General features: G+C 32.4%; 1 protein-coding gene across 1 annotated transcript; it reads left to right on the forward strand.

Annotated features, from left to right (window-relative positions):
• The first annotated feature begins 1,162 nt into the window (after positions 1-1,162).
• LOC115888303 (low-density lipoprotein receptor class A domain-containing protein 3-like) lies at positions 1,163-12,687 on the forward strand. Its single transcript, XM_030907986.1, has 7 exons — positions 1,163-1,349; positions 1,419-1,605; positions 1,663-1,879; positions 2,091-2,202; positions 2,449-2,565; positions 11,840-11,917; positions 11,978-12,687. The coding sequence occupies exons 1-7, from the start codon at positions 1,298-1,300 to the stop codon at positions 12,391-12,393; spliced, it is 1,179 nt and encodes a 392-aa protein (XP_030763846.1). The 5' UTR covers positions 1,163-1,297; the 3' UTR covers positions 12,394-12,687.
• The last annotated feature ends 7,650 nt before the right edge of the window (positions 12,688-20,337 follow it).

Raw genomic sequence — 20,337 nt, forward strand, 5'->3', positions numbered from 1 at the left:
AAGAAGAATGGGAAACGCACGTTGGCACGTTGCCGTTCCGTTGATGCACTACCGGTTGTATACTTTAAAATGATTACTTAAATAAATGCCAACGTTATGCCAGCGTTCAAATGCCAAAGGCCAAAATTCAATCATCATTAACACATAGGACCAATTATATTTTGCCGATGCCGTTACTCAGCCATCGTTTACGGCAATTGGCCGATTATTTACCGATAGTTCGTGTTTGCTGGGAAGTGTTTATATAATATTTTTTAATAATTATATATTTACAGAGTATTTATTGGTCAATTATTTTTTTTATTAGTTCCTTGCTAAATTTTAAAAATTGAATTCTCTCATCATGCTCCCTTTCTTGCTGCCTGCTGCCTCATAAAGGCTTCTTGCTTTTCTGGCATTTGAGACATTTTTAAATTGTGCTGCTCTAGGAAACATTTCTTTTGAAGCTCAGCTAGTTCAATTTTTGAACTACTCCAATTTGTTAATTTTTTTGTTAAACCCCTTAGATACCATCTAAATATAGATTTCACTTTATATAATAATATAATATAAAAAATAAGGTATGATGTACAGATGTATTAGCTAGAACGTCTAAAAAGTAAATGAACGAATCGGTCAGCCGCGAACAGGTATTAAAAAGTCGTATTTTATGGCAACAGAAAGGAAAAAAGGTACAATAATTTATATTTTGGGAGAACCCGCCAATCAATAAAACAAACTTTTAAAAGCATTTACGCCAACTTATATAAAAACTCCAAAAGTTACTGTGAAATTCAATACCAACATAAGAAACTAAATATTGATCGACGTTCTGCTGAACGCGAGTTGGTGCAACGCAATCCAAGTTCAACTTTGACCAACCGATCAGTTGAACTCTCGTTCAGTTTATTTTGGTACAACCGGGCCTAAGTCACAGAATATACTAATGAAAGGCAAGTAAGCGACTTCCCCAACGGTCTATTTTTACCATATTTTTACACACAAGGGTCAGCCGCTGTGTTTCCTGTACGCGCACATTATGTAGTTTTTTAAAAGAAAGTTTGTCTTAATCGGAATCGGAATGACCGGAATAAATTTGTTAAAATTTGAAAAATATTTATATATGATCTAAATGACACTTGTCTATCTATGGTATGGTCTTATGTTTTAATGTTTTACTGAGCTATGGTCAAATATCTACATTCATTTTTTTCTATGGATTATTAAATCTTTAAAATAGCTATTGTTTTCTTTTGAATATTCTTTTCCCAATAAATTTATTTTTTTAGTTATTAAAAAATGTTGTAATTATTTTAAAATGCTTATTAATATTTATTTTTTTACCGTGTTTTTTGTTTTTCTTGTAGAAGGTAAGTTATACCATTTCTCCAGCTATACTTGCTTCAGCTTACAATTTATTTCTAACATATTTGTTTTAGGTAAATTAGAATTAGAAATTAATAAGAAAAATGATGACATGATATACCCAGTATCGTCAGATATTGAAGAAAAAATTGGAAATCGGTTTTCTTTAGTCTGTGAATTGGTGACCACAACTAACGAAACTAGTTTTGATGATCAGTTATCATGGAAAAAGGATGATGAAAATTTAAAAAACATCGAGAGGTATTTAAACATACTTTACCGTACAAACCATTTACAATATAGTTACGGTATTTACAGTTTTAATGAAGCAGTTAGAAATTCTGAAGTCAAAGAAATTAATAAATCTGAAAGGAAGTTCGATCCCTTGCAAGCCGAGGACCAAGGCAAATATATCTGTATTAGTCGTAAATTTAACTTGCATAAAGCAGTAAAAATATTAGTGAGAGATGAAATTAAAAGAAGATATAAAAAACCCATGTATGAAACTAGTTATTGCAATGAACACATGTTCCAGGTAAATTAATTTCATGTCAAAATTATATATAGTCTGTCCCATGAGTCAGGGAAAATTTCGATAGACTACATTCAAAAAATACAATTTGCCCATAAATTAAAATGATAGACAACAGTTATTGTCACAGGTCCTCTCAGACAGATTGTACTCTTTTGCTGAAATGACAATAATATTGTCACAATATATACAATGAAATGAACGTTTTTTGTAGTGTGTATCAACAGGAGTGTGTATAATTCAACATTATGTGTGCGACGGTGTTGCAGATTGTAAAGATGGATCTGATGAAAGTGTGGCAACATGCACTAAAAACCCTTGCAAAGGTATTCTAACAAATTTGTATGAATATTAACTTAAAACATAATTATTACATTTTTTTTAAACTTTTGATTTCTTTTGTAGAAATAGCAAAAATATTTATTAATGAACTAAGGTGATTTAAGTTCATTAAGTTAGTGTTTTTTAATTGTTCTCCTACATACAAAGTCTAGCTTGTAGGGCTTGGACGTTGAACTTAAATCACTTTTTTTTATAGTTGAAAGTAAGTATCAAGTTATTATTCTTCTCAGATAAAATACCATGTGATGATGGAAGATGTATTCCAATGATGTGGTGTTGCGATCGTCATCATGATCCAAACTGCAATGTAACGGTTCGACCAAAATGCTGTCATGGACTACCAGATTGTAAGTAAAGTATTAAAACTATTTTTTCCTGTTTTATGTAATTATCTAGTGTAAATTTAAGTTATCAGGAAAGCAGAAAAAATCGTGTGTATTTGGGAAGGCTCAAAAGGAAACAACTATGTTTTTTTTTGCGTGTTTAAACAAAATTATTAACCTCATGTAGCCTCGCTTTCCTATACAGGGTGCTACAACTTTGAGGTACGGGCATTGGTATCTCGGAAACCGTAATAGATACGAAGATAGTAAAATGGGGGCAAAGTTGCGCCTTGGGCTGTTCACCAAGATGCCACCAAAAAGTTTTAAAAATTTCAAGAATTGCTGAGTTTTTTGGAAAAAACTTATTTTTTTGAAAACTAATTTTATTTTTTCTTGTTGTTACTTTTTAGAAAATCAAAAAACTAATTGCACATTCTCATAGCCACTTTATTAGGGCCATAGACTTAAAATAAAATATAGACTACACTATTTACATCTTAACGCGGTCAAACAATCTTTTTTGTACACATGTTTACTTCTGGGTACAGTCGACCTAGCCTTCCTCATCCAACCTATGTTGTCACGTCTTTAATATTATCAATATTTTTTTTTTCTTGTTATACACATATATTGAGATATTAATACTACATTTTAATAAAGTAGGTTTTAATATTCCATAGATGTATTAAATAGTCCTTATACTACTAAATTATAAGTTGGATACTATTTAAAAAGGATAAGTTCTTTACAATATGGCAACACCGAGGTCGCCTATTCATTCATTTATTACCTTGTAGTACGTGTCGCACGTGTGCGGTAAAGCTTTGTTGCCGCTATCTCCCCGGCTGTATTAACGCATTTTCTTAGCTTGTAGTCTTTAAGTGTTTATTTTGTGTAAAACTTGGAAAATAAGTTCGTCATAATAATCCTTTTATTTATTCACTATTCTAATAAACAATATGCATTCCTTCGGAAACTCTCTATTTATTTATTTGGTAATGCTAAAACACTCTATTTGAAAGTCGATTAGAGAAAACAGTATGATTCATTGGCAAGCGATGTAAATATTTGTGATCAGGTAAAATTGTGATGTAAGAGGAGGCTTAGCTCGGCAGGCGGCAGGTCAGTCAGTTGTTGATAGGCCGGCCGGCTGTGTAGTGTTGTGTTTTGTCACAGAGCTGACAAATGGAGGTTGCGAGTCTTTTGACTAATATAGTTGCAAGTCGTTTGACTGTAAGCCAACGGGGTCGTTTGACCACGGTAAGAAAACCTCTGTGACGTCCTGCCTTCGAGTTGGTCTTGAGAGTTTGAGGTCTCCATAATGTCTTCTCGAAAAAAGGGATGCGAATCTGTTTAGCGGCAGAATTGCGTCCGGGGGAAGCCCCTATACTATTTCAGGTGACACTAGCTAGTTGTTGAAGATTATTAACCAATAGATCCGAATAATATTTTAATTAGATGGAAGATATGGAATGGGATATATTGAATAGAATATCAGTGATGTCAGTGGCTAGGGGGCGGAGTACCCCCGGGTGAGTCTTACTATTTAACTATCAATTTTATCCAGATCAGTAAATGTTTGTTTTGTTATTTTCATGTACAATGAGAGAGTGCTTGCCAATGACCAACTAAAGGGATATTGGAGGTGAATTTGCATTGTGAGACCCGGTTGAGTAAGCCCCAAAAATTACGATTTACATTTGTTTACTTTTTCTGTTCAAGAACTATAAAATATGGTTCGCCAGTGCCAAATTTGCAAGAAATTTGACTTTAAATAATCTATTTAAGTGTTGAAACGACTTTCGACCGGTAGGCAACTCTCAATTTACCCATTGGGAGCCAGTGGCGTTGTTGTAGAAAGGCGCTTATTTAGATAATATTTTAGTAAAATGTAAAATCTGAATTTTTTCTCTTACATAATCATTTATATAAAGGTTTTTGTAACAAAATCATAATTATTATAACCCTGTTAATAATTAATAATGTTTTTATTAAAAATATATTCCGGTTTATTCTAAAATTATCTTCAGAATCTAAAATAACATACAAGAATTTTAAAATGATATTACATTATGAAACAATATTTTTTAATATACCGGGTTCGTCTCAAAAGCGGCTCACCCCTATAACTTTATTATATTTTCAGATAAAAAAACAGATTTGTCTGTTAGTAGGCATATGACATAAATTAGGATTGATTGACGTATTTAATTGTTTTTGGTCTCTTCCTGTTTCACCGGAAATGATTACGTCTTTTGATTTTTAAAGGCACCCTCGGTATATTGCTACTTTATTCGATAAAAAATGACACTCTGAATAGAATGACATATCATGTCAACTTTTGACATTGTCACTTAAAAACAAATCGTATTTTAAATTTCAATCTTGGGTGCCCTGATGTTGTTAAAAACACTAAGTTTTAATCAAGGAGCCTTGAAAAAATAGTTTTGATCGTCTAATGGGTTTCGTGTCTTGTCTAGGCAGGTTAAAAGATGTACAAATCGTATTTTTAATCATATGTCAATTTTTTCAAATTGAATAAGGGTGACTCATTAGCATATTTGGAAAAACCATTTTTTTATGAATATATTGATACCAAACACTTGGTATTTCGAGTCAAATTGTCGTTATAAACTGCGTGTTACAATTACCATTAAACCATATGCGAAAATGTCAAAAGTTGACATATGATATGCCATTCTATTCAGAGTGTCATTTTCTATCGAATAAAGTAGAAATATACCGAGGGTGCGATCAGGAAGTGATCAAAAACAATAATTGAATGTGTCAATCAATCCTAATTTATTTCATATATTAGCATACTAAATCTTGTTTTTTTATTTGAAAAAATAAAAAAATTATGGGGATGAGCCACTTTTGGGCTTTTTGGCACCCGGTATAATAAAGACAATACCCAGTTAAATAAATGTAGTTTTTCATTTTATCTACTTCCTATCACCTTCCTTGCTTTAATGGAACAGATTTATGTTTTCTCTAATTTACATAAATAAGACATCACTTAACCAGAAAAAAAAATTACAACAATCATAATTTTTTTTTTCTTCCTGTCGCCGATTCTATTATATCTGTAGAATAGATCCTGTTTTGATTAATATTAGGGGTTGTAAATGTTGGACTAAAATTAATATTTTTTTTTAATAATTTCAAAAATTACGTTATTTCGATTATAAAATTTCTTCTATAACATGTATTTTATTATTTTTATCCTTTTTGGACTTTTTTCTAAAGACGTTTTTTCTAAACTTTTATTTAAAAAAAACCTCTCCTAAATCTTAATAAAATATAAAAAAGTTTAAATACGATATATTTTTAATTTAATTATAGCTTCATTAAAATAAAAAAAATACCCGCCTATGATACGGAGAGTTCAGGTGTACTTGATAAATGAAAGACAGTGACAGTGTTGCGTTTCTCGTCAGAGTCGTCAGGGAACGACCGTTACGACAGAGACAACCTATCTATCGCTCGTGTCGCACTCGTTATAACCTAAAACAATAACACAACAATAACAAGACATTGTCTGACCGCATGTTCCAGCTATTTATGAATGAGATGCTCAGTCTATATTTTATTTTAAGTCTATGATTAGGGCTATCTGATAGTATTTTTAGATTTTCAAATTAGCTGATAACTTGTGAGATACAGGCCAACTTAATTTTTTTAAATACGGACCTGCATTTTTATTTCACATTTTGAAAGAACTCAATCTCCTGAGTACAATGACATGTCACACTTTATACTTTTTTTTGTTTTGGGTACCTTAACAGCAACAAAACTATTTAATTATTATTTAAAAAAATGTCAAGTCCAACTCGGTTTTTTTAAATTATTTAATCTGATTATATTCATCGCAACAATATTGATCAGTGCTAATTAACATTGAATAAGGAAAATTGAGCCAACTGAAAGATTCAAATAAATAATATCCAGATCAGCAATTTAAAGATATTATTTTTAACTTTTCTTATTGTGAATTTGAAATTCTCAGTGTACAATCTAATAATTTGCATAATATTAATCGTAGTTATTATGAATAAATTAACTTCTACAAACTAGTTTCTTCAAACATATTTGAAAGGGTTGCCACCCTCCCTATTGCACAAATTTATTTTTCATTCAATTTTATTTATAGATTTTGAATAGATCTCCTTATACTTTCGGATGCATTTTGTACTCTAAATTGTAACTGCCGAGATGTGTTGATTTCACTTTTTTGTAAAATTTGGACCTGTCGAATTACTTGACGTCATCAGACGGTTCAGGTACCTCGCTGGCCATTATACTGCTCTACCATTTCCAATCCATCTTCCGGGGAAATTATTTGATTGTTTATATTACATTTTATTTATATTATTTTTTATTATTATATTACATTTGATTTTCCGTATTCAACCCACGTCACTGTTAAGTTTGAAAGCTTATCAATATTGTAACGATGAATATATTAAATGTTAAAAAACAGAGCCGGACTTGAAATTAGTTTAAATAAATTGTGTCCAAATTTCCAAAACAAAAAAAGAGTATCTTAGGCCAGTCAATCTGGAGGTTGAGGTGGAAAAAATTAGTAACCAACCGATCTCAACGGGAATGTGTAGATAATGATCTCCTATTTAACCCCTCAAAAGTCCCATTCGGTCCCAGTGGGGGAAGTTTAAAAAAAACCGCCGCCATCTTGGATTTTTTCGTTTTTTTCAAATATCTCCGTTTGCATAACTTTTTTCGAAAAATCTAAAGATATGTTTTTTGTAGAGAATTAAATTTAGAATATTTTACTTTCAATCATTTTTTTTTTCCTAAAATAAATAGTAATAGAGATAGAGCAATTTTTACTATACGTTTTATAAATTTTCCAGATTTTTAAACCAATCAGCTATAATTTTTGCATTAACAGTATAGCGTTAATATAGATAAAACAAGTATAAATTTATGCATTAAAACAATTAGAAATAACTTTTAAATATTATTTATTAAATAATATTGTTAAAAAAAATATTATTAAATTAAAGTTTTAAATAAAATCTGCTAGGACGTCATCCTGAGCGTCATTTTCGTCCTCAACTAAAATACAAAAGTTTGTGCAACTGATTCCGTAGCATTGACCACACTTTGAAAAACATTTAAGACCCTTTTTCTACAAGAGCAATTTTTAGAGCACTGGCTCTCTTTGCAATTGCAAAATATTAATTTTATTATTAACCAGTTCCCTCAATGACGTACCTAAGTCATACACTGATCGGTGGTTCTGGTTAAGATATATTATTTGCGCATCTATGTCATATATAATATTATTTAAGTGCGAATTGGAACGATGTATTAAATTTCTAGATTTTTTAAAATTTGTATCTGTCAGTGGACGTAATTCAGCTGTCTCATCGGTACGTTTAAGCACTTCCACAACAACAGGGTGATCAAGCCTTTTGCTACTGGACATGTCAGAAATGCACCGATTTGCACAAGTTGCCTTTTTTGACTGAGCTCTTATAATTACATTCACCTTTTCATTTATACTACCATTCATTTCCTTAAGTTCACTCGATTCTAATCTCACTCGTGATAAAGCATCAGCTGTTACATTTTCAGAGCCTTTTACATAATGTACTGAAAAATCATACTCTTCCAAGTTAACCTAAATTTTGTTAATCTGCTAGACGGATTAGTCATATTAAATAAATAAATTAAAGGTCTATGATCAGTTAAAATTTTAAATTTCCTTCCAAACAAATAAAGTCTAAAATGCTTAACAGCCCAAACAATGGCTAAAAGCTCCTTTTCAATTGTACAATAATTTCGTTCTGCTTTATTTAAGACTCGAGATGCAAACGCGACTGGTTTGTCGTTAAAATTTGATAAAATAGCTCCTAAAGCATAACCACTTGCATCAGTTCTTAATATAAATTCATTGTTTTCCGAAAAATCTGGATACTGTAAAATTGGTGGATTAATCAATGCTCGCTTTAAAATTTCAAATTATTTTTCACAATCTTTGTCCCAATTAAAAATTGTTCCTTTACGAGATAAGTTATTAAGAGGTTGTGCTATCTCCGCAAAATTTTTAATAAATTTTCTATAATAATTTGCAAAAGCTACAAAACGTTTTACTTCATCCGCATTTGTAGGAATAGGATATTCTGAAATAGCTCTACTTTTTTCTGGATCTGGTAAAATACCGTTTGAAGAAATGACATGACCTAAATAAAGAATTTCTTTTTTCAAAAATTCACATTTTGATGGATTAAGTTTTAAATTAACTTTCCTTAAACGTTCTAAAACTTTAATTAAATTTATGTTATAGTTTTGCAAAGAGTCGCCAAAAACTATTAAATCATCCAAATATACAAAACAAGCATCATAATTTAAACCTGCCATAGCCACAGTCATAAGTCTCAAAATGCCGAAGGACTAATTTTCATCCCCATCGCTAACCGTTTCAACTGAAATTTACCACGGTTGTAAATGCTGTATAAGGTCTACTTTCCGGCTCTAGTTCTAATTGATAGTATCCTTGAGCCAAATCCAAATGAGAAAAATATATAGCCCCTGATAAAGAATCTAAAATTTCCGTTATGTTAGGTAAAGGCATTTTCTCGTTATCTTTAATCTGTCGATTTAACAAGCGATAATCCAACACTACTCTATATCTTTTCTTTCCGCTTTGATCTGCTTTTTTCGGTACAATTAATAAAGGCGAAGACCATTCAGACCTTGCTTCCTCAATTATACCTTCACACAACATTTTGTCTATTTGAGAATGAATTTCTTCTTTCTGCGCATGCGGAAGCCTGTACGGTTTTACAAAAACAGGACTTGCATCCTTTTGCAACCAAATTTTTGGTTATAAAGATTTGTAACTGATAAATAGTCACCTTGTAAATGAAAAATATCTGCATATTTAGCTCAAATTTTATCTACCGATGTTTTTTCTTCACTATTTAATGATCTTGTATCTACCAAATCTAAAATTTTATCGACTCTCTCAACTGAAATTCGTTCTTTTCCAAAGCTACACACATCATACTCAGCAACAGCAAAATTCTCAACTTTTGGACAAAAATTTCTAATTTTAACCGCCTTCTCATTACATTTAAAATTTTCACTGGAATTTTATTTTCTACTGGCTTAACAATTGAACAAGCACTCCCTCACACAATTCTTCATTCAAAATAAAACATTCCTCAAAATGACTTGTATTGACTTATATAAGAATAGATATTTTTACAGTTACCTGAAAGTATGTCCTGAGTAAATGTAGTTTTGCAGAGTTCTCAGTTGGAGACAAATTAGCTAAATTAAAGATATTTTTAAGGGCTTGTCTTGATGTAAGTCTATTGTATAGAGTGTATCTCAGATGGTGAATATGTTTAATATAGCTTGGGTAGTTTGTTTAGCTTTAAAAGATAATTTAATCTTGACTAATTAAATTATCTTTTAAATCTATATCACTGCCCAAGCGATATTAAACATATTATTCATCTGAGATACACTCTATAGGTACCCGGTGGTGTAGAGGTACAGCTCTCGTCTACCAATCGATTGGTTGTGGGTTCGAATCCTACAGCCGGTAGTTCATCAGTCGTCTATTTTTAATAAAATAAAAATAGTTTGGGTAGCTAGGTCGACTGAACCTTAAATGAGTACTTGGGATTCACAATCCTGAGGTAATAATAGGCGGTTACAGCGTAGTGCCAGCCACATTACCTTCGTATACCGAACGGCTCTAGCATGGCAAGCTGTACCTTGCTGCTCCCAAGACGTTAAACGCTATATACGGGATCTATTATTATATTATTGTTATTACTAGATATACTCTATATAATAGGATTACATCAGGACAAGCCCTTAAGACTACCTTTAATTTAGCTAATTTGCCTCCATCTGAAAACTCTGCAAAACTCCATTTACTCAGGACATACTTTCTGGTAACTGTAAAAATATCTATTATATGAAATATTATAAGTTGTATTTTTTAGATTTAACAATGGGATTTGTAATAAGTTAGATCCTTTACAATATGGATGGAAGATAGATCAAAAAGGCAATCTAACACCTATTCAATTAACAGAAGTGACGCCTCCTGACCTAACTAAAATCAATTTATTGCAATTGCAAAGAGAGTCAGTGTTCTAAAAATTGGTCTTGTAGAAAACTGGGTCTTAAATGTTCTTCAAAGTGTGGTCAGTGCTATGGAATTAGTTGCACAAAACTATTTTAGTTGAGGACGAAAATGACACTCAGAATGACGCCATGGATTTTATTTTTTTATAACTTAAATTTAATAATAATTTTTTTAACAATAATTTTACTTAATAAATAATATTTATACGTTTTTTTTTAATTGTTTTAATGTTTAAAGTTATACTTTGTTTATCTATATTAACACTATACTGTTAACTTAAAAATTATAGCCGATTGGTTTAAAAAAAACTGGAAAATTTATAAAACGTATAGTAAAAAATTGCTCTATCTCAATTACTATTTATTTTAGAAAGAAAATGATTTAAGGTAAAATATTGTAAATTTAGTTCTCTACAAAAAACATATCTTTAGTTTTTTCGAAAAAAGTGATGCAAACGGAGATATTTGAAAAAAACGAAAAAATCCAAGATGGAGGCGGTTTTTTTCAAACTTCCCCCACTGGGACCGAATGGGACTTTTGAGGGGTTAAAGAGGAGATCATTATCTACACATTCCTGTTGAGATTGGTTGGTTACTAATTTTTTCCACCTTTACATATAACACTCGGCTACATTTCCTGGCCTATCTATTAAGTGTGGCATATCATTGTATTCAGGAGAGCGAGTTCTTTCAAAATCTGAAATAAAAAATGCAGGTCCGTATTTAAAAAAATTAAGTTGGCCTCTGTATCTCACAAATTATCAGCTAATTTGAAAAAAATCTAAAAATACTATCAGATAGTCCTAATAAAGTGGCTATGAGCATGTGCAATTAGTTTTTGATTTTCTAAAAAGTATCGACACGAAAAAATAAAATTGATTTTCAAAAAAATCCGTTTTTCCAAAAAACTCAGCAATCCTTGAAATTTTTAAAACTTTTTTGATGGCATCTTGGTGAACATCCCAAAGCGCAACTTTGCCCCAATTTAACCATGTTCGTATCTATTACGGTTACCGAGTTACCAATGCTCGTACCTCGAATTTGTAGCACCCTGTATAGTCACGAGCCGCCACTGAATTGCGATTATGATTACGACTGTGTTGTATAAAAGCTAATGCTTTGTATTCTAATGAATACAAAAAATACTTATTTTTTTTTATTTCAGCATATGAAGAAATGGAATTGGGTTTTCCAAATGTACCTCAAACTCAGCACACTGCTAGGTATCTCTTTATATTAGTTTGTAAGTACACTATTTTTTAATTTGAAAAAACATTTTATTAAACATTTTTTTTTATTTTAGGTGTGGTCAGCATTCTGTTTTCTATAATCCTTCTCCTGCTAATAATATCTAAAGTATTAATTTTTGCTAAGAAAAGCGCTATACAGCAACAAAGGCACAGCCTGTGCGAAAATATAGCGCTTCGCAATCAAACAAATATTAACGTAATTCCTTGTGATATTTACGCATATCGAAATTCTAGGACGCCGCGTAATAATATAGTTCGCAATATTATTATCGATACGTCCGATGTAAACGATCCTCTACTTTTTAATCCTGCCCGCTTCAATGTGATAAACGCTAGTAGTGCTTATGATCAACCACCCTCGTACATTGACGTTATCAGAAGTAACAGCTTGTTAGCAGAACCACCGCCGCCATATAAAAGCCAAGAAAGGATCAACACTACGAATAACGAAAGCAGAAATGAAAATTAACTTATTTGTGCCAATTGAGCATGTGTGATTTTGATATGATTAGCTCCAGTTAGGACACTAATAAGTTGAAGTGTTATTCCTGATTCTATTTTTATAAATACGTTTTTAATGAAAAATTATTATTAACACACAGAGCTGCAACAAGTCAGTTTTAAAAATACTTAAGTCTTAAGTCAATTTCAATATACTGTTCAAATGACTTAAGTTTTAAGTCTTTAACTTAAGTCATTTTCTTTCAAGTCAACTCATTTTTGTAAAGACTTAAATCAATATAACGTTAATTAAGTTTTTTTTTTCTTAAGTCTTTTTTTACCTAAGTCATGATAATCTGCAAGTTAACTCAGTAAAATGACTTAAATCAATATAATTTCCCTCAAGTCAAGACAACCAGAATTCAATTTAAATACCTATTTTTTAAATGGTAATATTCATTTTCTTGTATTACCCATTTATTATCTTTTTTTTTGTGTGAGAGGGGAAAAAAATCTTCAAAAGACCTTACCGACCTGGTGTTCTAAAGGCCGGCGTGTGTCGGATTCGAACACATCAGTAGCCCGCCTACCGACTAAAAACTTCCCCTCCGAAAAAAAGACAAAGCGCATCGGAAACCGCTCTCGCATTACTTCAACACGCTCTGCCTGGTCTCTTCATTGCATAACACAGATTCTATGGTGGAGTTTGCAGTTAAGGTAAATATGGTATGTATACATCACAGATAAGTATATATCACAGGTAAGTACATATAACAGATAAGCATTTATCACAGGTCACAGTCACAGTATAATATCACAGATAAGTTTTATGGAGGGATAGATATGGTCCGGATGGCTTTATTCAGTCTATGTTCTCGTTCTTTGGTTTCAATAATCTGTCTTATAGTTTTATAACCCAAGTCCCACATTTCTTTGGTCATTAAAGACTCCATCACATTTGTCGGGTTAAAAACTTTTCCAGTTTCCGTGCAGAATAGTCTTCTTTGCCCTACCCATCTGCTACAAATAAAAAGTGTATGTTTCGCATCATCTTCTTCACTACAGTACAAGCACACAGCGGTCTCTGATCTTCGAAATTTGTGCAGGTATTTATTGAAACAGCCATGCCCAGATAGAGCCTGGATAACATAGTAGTCTACTTCGCCATGACACTGGTTAATCCATACTTCTATATCCGGAATCAGAAAGTGGGTCCAGCGAGCTTTGCTACTTGAGTCCCATTTTTCTTGCCACTTGACCATTAAGTTATTCCTCGCTATGGTTGAACCTACTCCTGTGTACTTTTCGCGCCTTTCTATAATTTGGAGTTCCCTAGGCGGTATCCGTGCTAGAACTCCAACTCCGTCTGTAGATATGGTTCTGTATGCGCTTATTACCCTGATAGCAACTGCCCTTTGAAAGCTGCTAAGTTTGACCATAAGCCTTTTATTGGAAGTTACCATAAACCATGCTGGAGATCCATAGAGGACTTGAGAATGAACCACGTTCGAGTATAATTTTCGTTGTGAGGATCTTGGACCGCCTATATTTGGCATCAGACCAGATAATGCTTTCAGAGTTCTTTCTGCTTTAAGACCATTTATTACCTATATTAATAGCCATTTATTATCTATATTATTGTAGATACAGATTAGAATAAAATATTATATAAACAACTATAATAAATAATAAACGCATCGGGACATAAAAACACACATATAAAAACATCAACAACTTAAATAAAATTAAATTTCTTGGTACTTTGTACAGGTTGTCCCATTTTTGTGTGTTTTACAGTGTTTCTCGTTTATGAGCAGCGGTACAAAGATTCGGTTTTCACAGTTGCTACTTTTTTATGAAAATAAAGATGGCAAACACATATTTGATGCCGCTGTTAAAAATTTATTATAAAAATTTATGAAGAAAGAGACTTAAATATTTTCTAAAAAGACTTAATCTTTTAAAAACTTTAAATCTTTTTTTTAATGACTTAAATCTTTTCTAAAAAGACTTAAATCTTTTTCTATTTCGGAATAAAGACTTAAATCACTTTGAAACATAGCTTTGAAAATTCAATTTTGAAAATGACGTAAATTTTAAGTCTTAAATCAGCAATCGAAATATGACTTAAAATCAAGTGATTTAAGTCATTAAAATGATTTAAGTCAAAAAAAGACTTAAGTTTTCTATGAGCTTGCAGCTCTGTTAACACATAATAAAATCTAGCCGGGTTACAATTGAAGTTCAATTCACTTAATCCTCGACTTAATCAAAATATATTTTTAAAATGAAAAAACCATGCATATTATTTTTCACTAGTTTAAACAGACGCCTAACATTCTGACATCATTTAAGGTGTTAAATAACTAAACGAATGCTGAACGAACAACGAAGGTTCTGGGTTCGTTCGGCCGTAATTCAGGTACCCTACCAATGAGCAAATCCGAAACGAATGCAGAAAGTTCGCTGTTTGCTTGGCTTCGTCGGTTTGTGAGTTTGTTTAGCAGAAAAAATGTGTGACAAAATTATAGCGGCATAAGCTTTTATAATCAGGGGCGGATACAGGAATTTATTTTATTGCAAAAGCCTAATATTTAACACAAATTTACAGATTCCAGGGGGGGCCGGGCCCCATGGGCCCCCTTCTGTATCCGCCACTGTTTATAATTATTTGCTATCCTCCTTTCACGCAGTTGAGCAGCTCTGAATTGATCAAGAACGCGATACTCTCACTCCATTCAATTGAGTCATAAAGTTCCAGAACTGTTCCGCGCCATATGGAGGCACCAGGCTATCGCGCACCGCTCCTTTCAGAACCGTTCTCGAGTAGCCCCAGGGCGTAAAGCCCGGAACTCGTTCGCGAATGGAGGATAGCAATTGCGGAATCACTAAAAGCAAAAAAAAAAAAAAGGGGGGACCTTAGAAATTGGTCAAGTGCGAATCGGACTCGCGCGCGAAGGGTCCCGTACCATTCATTATCTATTAAACATTAGACACTATATTATTATAAACTTTTTTCCGATTTAGCTGAAATTTTGAATGCGCGTATAAGTAATTTAAAAAAAATGAAGAAACACATTACTAAAAATTGTATTAATCAATAATAAATATGTAAAAAGTAAAAATAAATATGTAAAAATTAAAAAAAACGATTAAAAAAGTCGCCTTGACTAGGATTCGAACTTCGAACCTGCCTTACTACGGTTCCAATGTCATAGCAGCGTAAAGTCCTAACGCTCAAACCAAACCAAGCGGCCATCTAGGACTTGAAAGATTCTATGTAAAATTCTTACTTAAAAGATAATGTTTAGTGAAAGTACTTTTTTATTTATAAACATGTATTTAATTCTGTTTTTAGTATTTGTTCTTATAGCGGCAACATAGATACATTATCTGTAAAAATTTCAACTGTCTAGCTATAACGGTTCATAAGATAGACCTTTGTGACAGATGGACGGACAGCGAAGTCTTAGTAATAGGGTTCCCGTTTTTACCCTTTGGGTACGGAACCCTAAAAACCTTAAAACCCTCCTTTTAACTTAAAAACACAGCGTCCAAATGCAAATAATACAAATTCGGATTCGGAGTTCTCCAAAAAAAATTAAAAACCCGCGAATCTCGTCAACACCGAACTGCGAATCTCTTTGATTTACCGCTTTCCGACCGAACGCAGGCAACGGCGAACCGAACTTAAAAATGCCATTCGATTCGCCTTCGCATTTACGTACACACTCGGAGTTCGGATCTATTCGAATCGGTACGAATCATTCGGAGTTCGTTGTTCGTTCGGCATTCGTTTGCTCAGTGAGTACGCACCTTTATGAGTATTTAACGGGCTAATCAACAGATGGCGTAAGTAAAGATTAATATTCTAGCTTAACTCATTATGTATTCTTGTACTCAGGGTCGGCTTGTAGCACTAGCAGGGCCTATTTTTCATCTGGTCGGGCCCTAATGCCCAAGCAAAAATTCGGGCCCTCTTTTCCAATAAAATTCAAAAATTCAAGAAATTATGAATATTTTACAACCTTTAACTGGCCCCCAGACCACCGGGCCTTATGGGACTTATGATAAAATAGGCCCTGAGCACTAGAAGGTGGTGAGGCATATTAGAAGAATATTTTAATTATTTTATACATGTAGTCATTATAGTCTAGTGAGCTCTACTTCATCAGTTGCATAATGAATTTGGTTTTCTGATCCGACCGACAGGAACAAGACATTTACTGAAATCTACATATAACAGCTCGCTTTACTTATTTATACAATTTATCCACATAGATATGATTGGAAAAAAAATCTGCCAATTTACTAAACAAAAATTAAAATCACAAGCCTTGCCAAATTTTGCCTGGGGAAGTTCTGATCATGCACGGTGAAGCTAAATTCTAATATATAAAATTCTCATGTCACAGTTTTAGTTACTGCACTCAACGGTTTGACCGATTTTGATGAAATTTTATATGTATTCGGTAGGTCTGAGAATAGGTTGTTTTCTATTTTTTATACCACTAAGTGATAAGGGTGGTCCACCAAATTTTTTTATTTTTTGGACAAAATTTTTTATTTTTATTTTTTTTATGGTGTGGCATTAAAAAATACATACAACCTTAAATTTTCACCCTTCTACAAAATCTCTTTCTTCTAAAAAATAGGGGTTGATGCCCTATTTTTTAAAAGTGATATTAATGCAATAATTTTCAACCCCGGTTGATAACTGATCAATTATTTATCATTTGATCATTGCAAGTGCTTGGAAGCTTTTTATTGCAATCCACTAAATATCAATTTTGTTAAGCTTATTTGTTGAACCGTGCTATATTTTATTACGTTGTTAATAATCTAAATCTCAGATACATTTTGTATATAAAAATACAGGTGTATATCTAGTTTGTAAGATCAGATCTTAGATAATTAGTAGACTAGATATAAATTTTATTGTGTTAAAAACAGGTTTTGTACTGTTTCCTAAATAAAATGTGCCTTATATTTGAATTTCACTTAATTTACATCATTTATTTTATTTTGCTGTAAGTTTGTTTATATAAAAAGGGAACGATTTTTTATATGTTCCGTTAATAATACGATGCTTCAACTTCTAAATTAAATTATATTTATATAAAAGTAAACTGAAGATTTTAAATATATTACAAAATATTAAGTATTTTTTAATGCATAAGACAAAACATGTAATTAGTTTATTTTTATCGTTTTTATCTACAATATGCTGACATTTTACTTAAGATAGTTCTAGTTTAACAAGTGTATATTTTCTTGTATTTATGGTTTCAATTTACATGAGCTGTGTAATACTTTTTATTAAAGAAAAAGTGTAATAAAAGTAGACAGTAAATACACAAGCCAAATTTGAGCAATTTTGGACCAGCCGATTTTAAGTAATTTAAGAAAAATTGCATCTATTTTTAAATTAAAACCGAACAAGTAACAATCAAACGTCAGTCAAAAACTGACATACCTTAGGTTTACAAACTTTGATTTTGTCTTTGTCAAAAGTAATTTAATTTTAATATTCAGGGGAAATTAACGGAAACATGTCAGATACACTGTCTAACCTATTTCCATCATTTTACAATGCTCACTTTTTCTTTATGTGAATAACAATAAATTATTAGTACTGAATATTAAAATTACGTTCGAAAATGACGCTGACACTTAGGGTATGTCAGTTTTTGACTGGTGTTTGATTGTTACCTATTCAGTTTTAAATTAAAAATCGATTCAGTTTTTCTCAAATTACTCAAAATAGGCTGGTCCAAAATTGTTCAAATTTGGAATGTGTGTTTACCAAGACCTTAAAAAATCTATTTACGACTTTGCTATAAAATCAATAGGAGAGCCAATATCTGGGCAATTCAAAATATGCATGGGATTTCCTGTTTACAACGACGATGCATATTAGTGATGGGCAAAACTGTTATTTTTAGATAACAGTTGAAACTGTTATAGTTATTTATAAAAAACAGCTTAAAATAACAGCTTAAAAATAACAGGTTTCTTTATTTTACTGCTAAATATCTGAAAGAGTATGAGACGGTCATCGCCAGGCGTATTAACGCAGTTGCAAGTTGCAACAATGACGTGCTCGGTGGTAGTATTTCCAGGGTGTCAAAACATTTCTAAATATCGATTGTTATCTAAAATATATCTCTAAAAACGGTGGTTATTTACAAATAAGCGCTGTTTACAAATTGCGATATAAAAAAGCCAAAATTCCGCCACTCGTCTATACCTACACATTGCGATCTACCTACGCCCTGCCCCTCGATCCGCGTAGATCCTGAATTGCGTAGCAGTGTACAGGGTGCATCTCACTCGACGGGCGAGAAGTTATGATTTTACCATTTGCGGTCAAAAAATAGCAATATAAGGAAATGTGTAGTATATTCTTTATAAGTAAATCAACTACACACTAGAGTTCGAATTAATTTTACACTTAAACTAGCGTGTACCCGCGACTTCGTTCGCGTCGAATTAATAATTTCTAATGGTGATGATAAAGCAAAACAAGAATTTCCATTAACATACAAACTGGATAAAATTTTCTCACATTTGCCAAAAATAAGCTTTCTAACGTCGAGCAGTTTAAGCAGAATCGTGGTTAATCAATTACTCAACTTTTGGAACACCCTGTATGATTTTTAAAAATTTCAAAATATGTAAAAAAAACAAAATAAATTATGCGTGTCCAGGCGTTTTCCCGAAAGACTAACCGTTTTTTAAATAACAAATATTGTAATATTTGAGGGGCGTTTTCACCCTGTTGGAATTTGAGATTCGAGAAACCCCTCCTTATCGAACCTCAACCCCACAGTCAATCAGTTTGCAATCAGCTTTAAACGTCCAGCAGTTTAAGCAGAATAGTGATTACTCAATGGTCATATTTTATGAAACACCCTGTATATATTTTTAAAAAATCTTAAAATATGTAAAACAACATAATAAAATATACGTGTTTTAAGAGTTTTTCCGAAAAACTCACCGGTTTTTAAATAAAAAATATTCTAATATTTCAGAGTAGTACCCCTTAGAATTCGAGTTTCGAAAAATCCCTTCTTATCGAACCTCTACACACTAAAGTCAATCCGTTTTCCAAAAATCAGCTTTTTACGTCTAGGGCTTTAAGCAGGATCGTGATTAATCAATGACCAGATTTTTCAAAACACCCTGTATACATTTTTAAAAAATCTTAAAATATTATTCTGAAAATTTTTCAGAATAAATAAATACCTAAATATTGAAACTTAATAAGTAAGTACTGAAACATACAGCGCCATAATATCTCGACCTCCGCCCGTTATGCTCGTAACAGGTTGAAACAGAATGTATCTAAAACAACTGATGGCGTTATTCCCCAACCTGTTTCGAACCTCCATCGACAATCGACCGATGCAGCAGCGTTCCTTTCCCACACCGATTATCTCGACCGCCGCCCTGTTATGCTCGTAACAGGTTGAAAAACAACATATCTAAAATGACTGCTTCTCCAATCCGTTGCGAGCCTCCATCGACAATCGACCGATGCAGCAGCGTTCCTTTCCCACTCCTGTTATCTCTACCGTCAGGCGTTATGCCCGCAACTGTTTCAAAAAACCTGCTTCTTTTATATCCTATTATTTTTAAGCTGTTGTAAATACGACCATCGATGGTATCGACCGAAGCAGCTACGTTCGCCGTAGCGCTTTCCCCACTCCGTTGTCCGTTGTCTCGCCGCCTGTATCGATGGTTGACGAAATAACATGTTTTCCATCCATACTAGTTGTTTTTTGGAATTGCTTCGAGCAGCATAGAATTTCGTGGTGATGCAGAGCGCCGACTTCGTTTTTCCTTTTACAAGCGGCCGATCTCTACGTGTCATTGTTTTATATCTGTTATTTTTTAGAAGTAGTAACGGTTGCGTTATGTTATTTATAAATAATTGTTATGAAATAACAGATAGTTAAATAACAACCCA

Source organism: Sitophilus oryzae, unplaced genomic scaffold (assembly GCF_002938485.1).
Source record: "Sitophilus oryzae breed Bouriz unplaced genomic scaffold, Soryzae_2.0 scaffold_708_pilon_pilon, whole genome shotgun sequence".
In the NCBI taxonomy this organism is placed as follows: Eukaryota; Metazoa; Arthropoda; class Insecta; order Coleoptera; family Curculionidae; genus Sitophilus; species Sitophilus oryzae.

Bases quoted from the DNA above. Each gene is read 5' to 3' on its own strand.
- LOC115888303 (XM_030907986.1), top strand. From the start codon at position 1,298: ATGCTTATTAATATTTATTTTTTTACCGTGTTTTTTGTTTTTCTTGTA. The intron at 2,203-2,448 runs GTATTCTAACAA...TATTCTTCTCAG, and splicing joins CACTAAAAACCCTTGCAAAG to ATAAAATACCATGTGATGAT. The intron at 11,918-11,977 runs GTAAGTACACTA...TTTTTATTTTAG, and splicing joins GTATCTCTTTATATTAGTTT to GTGTGGTCAGCATTCTGTTT.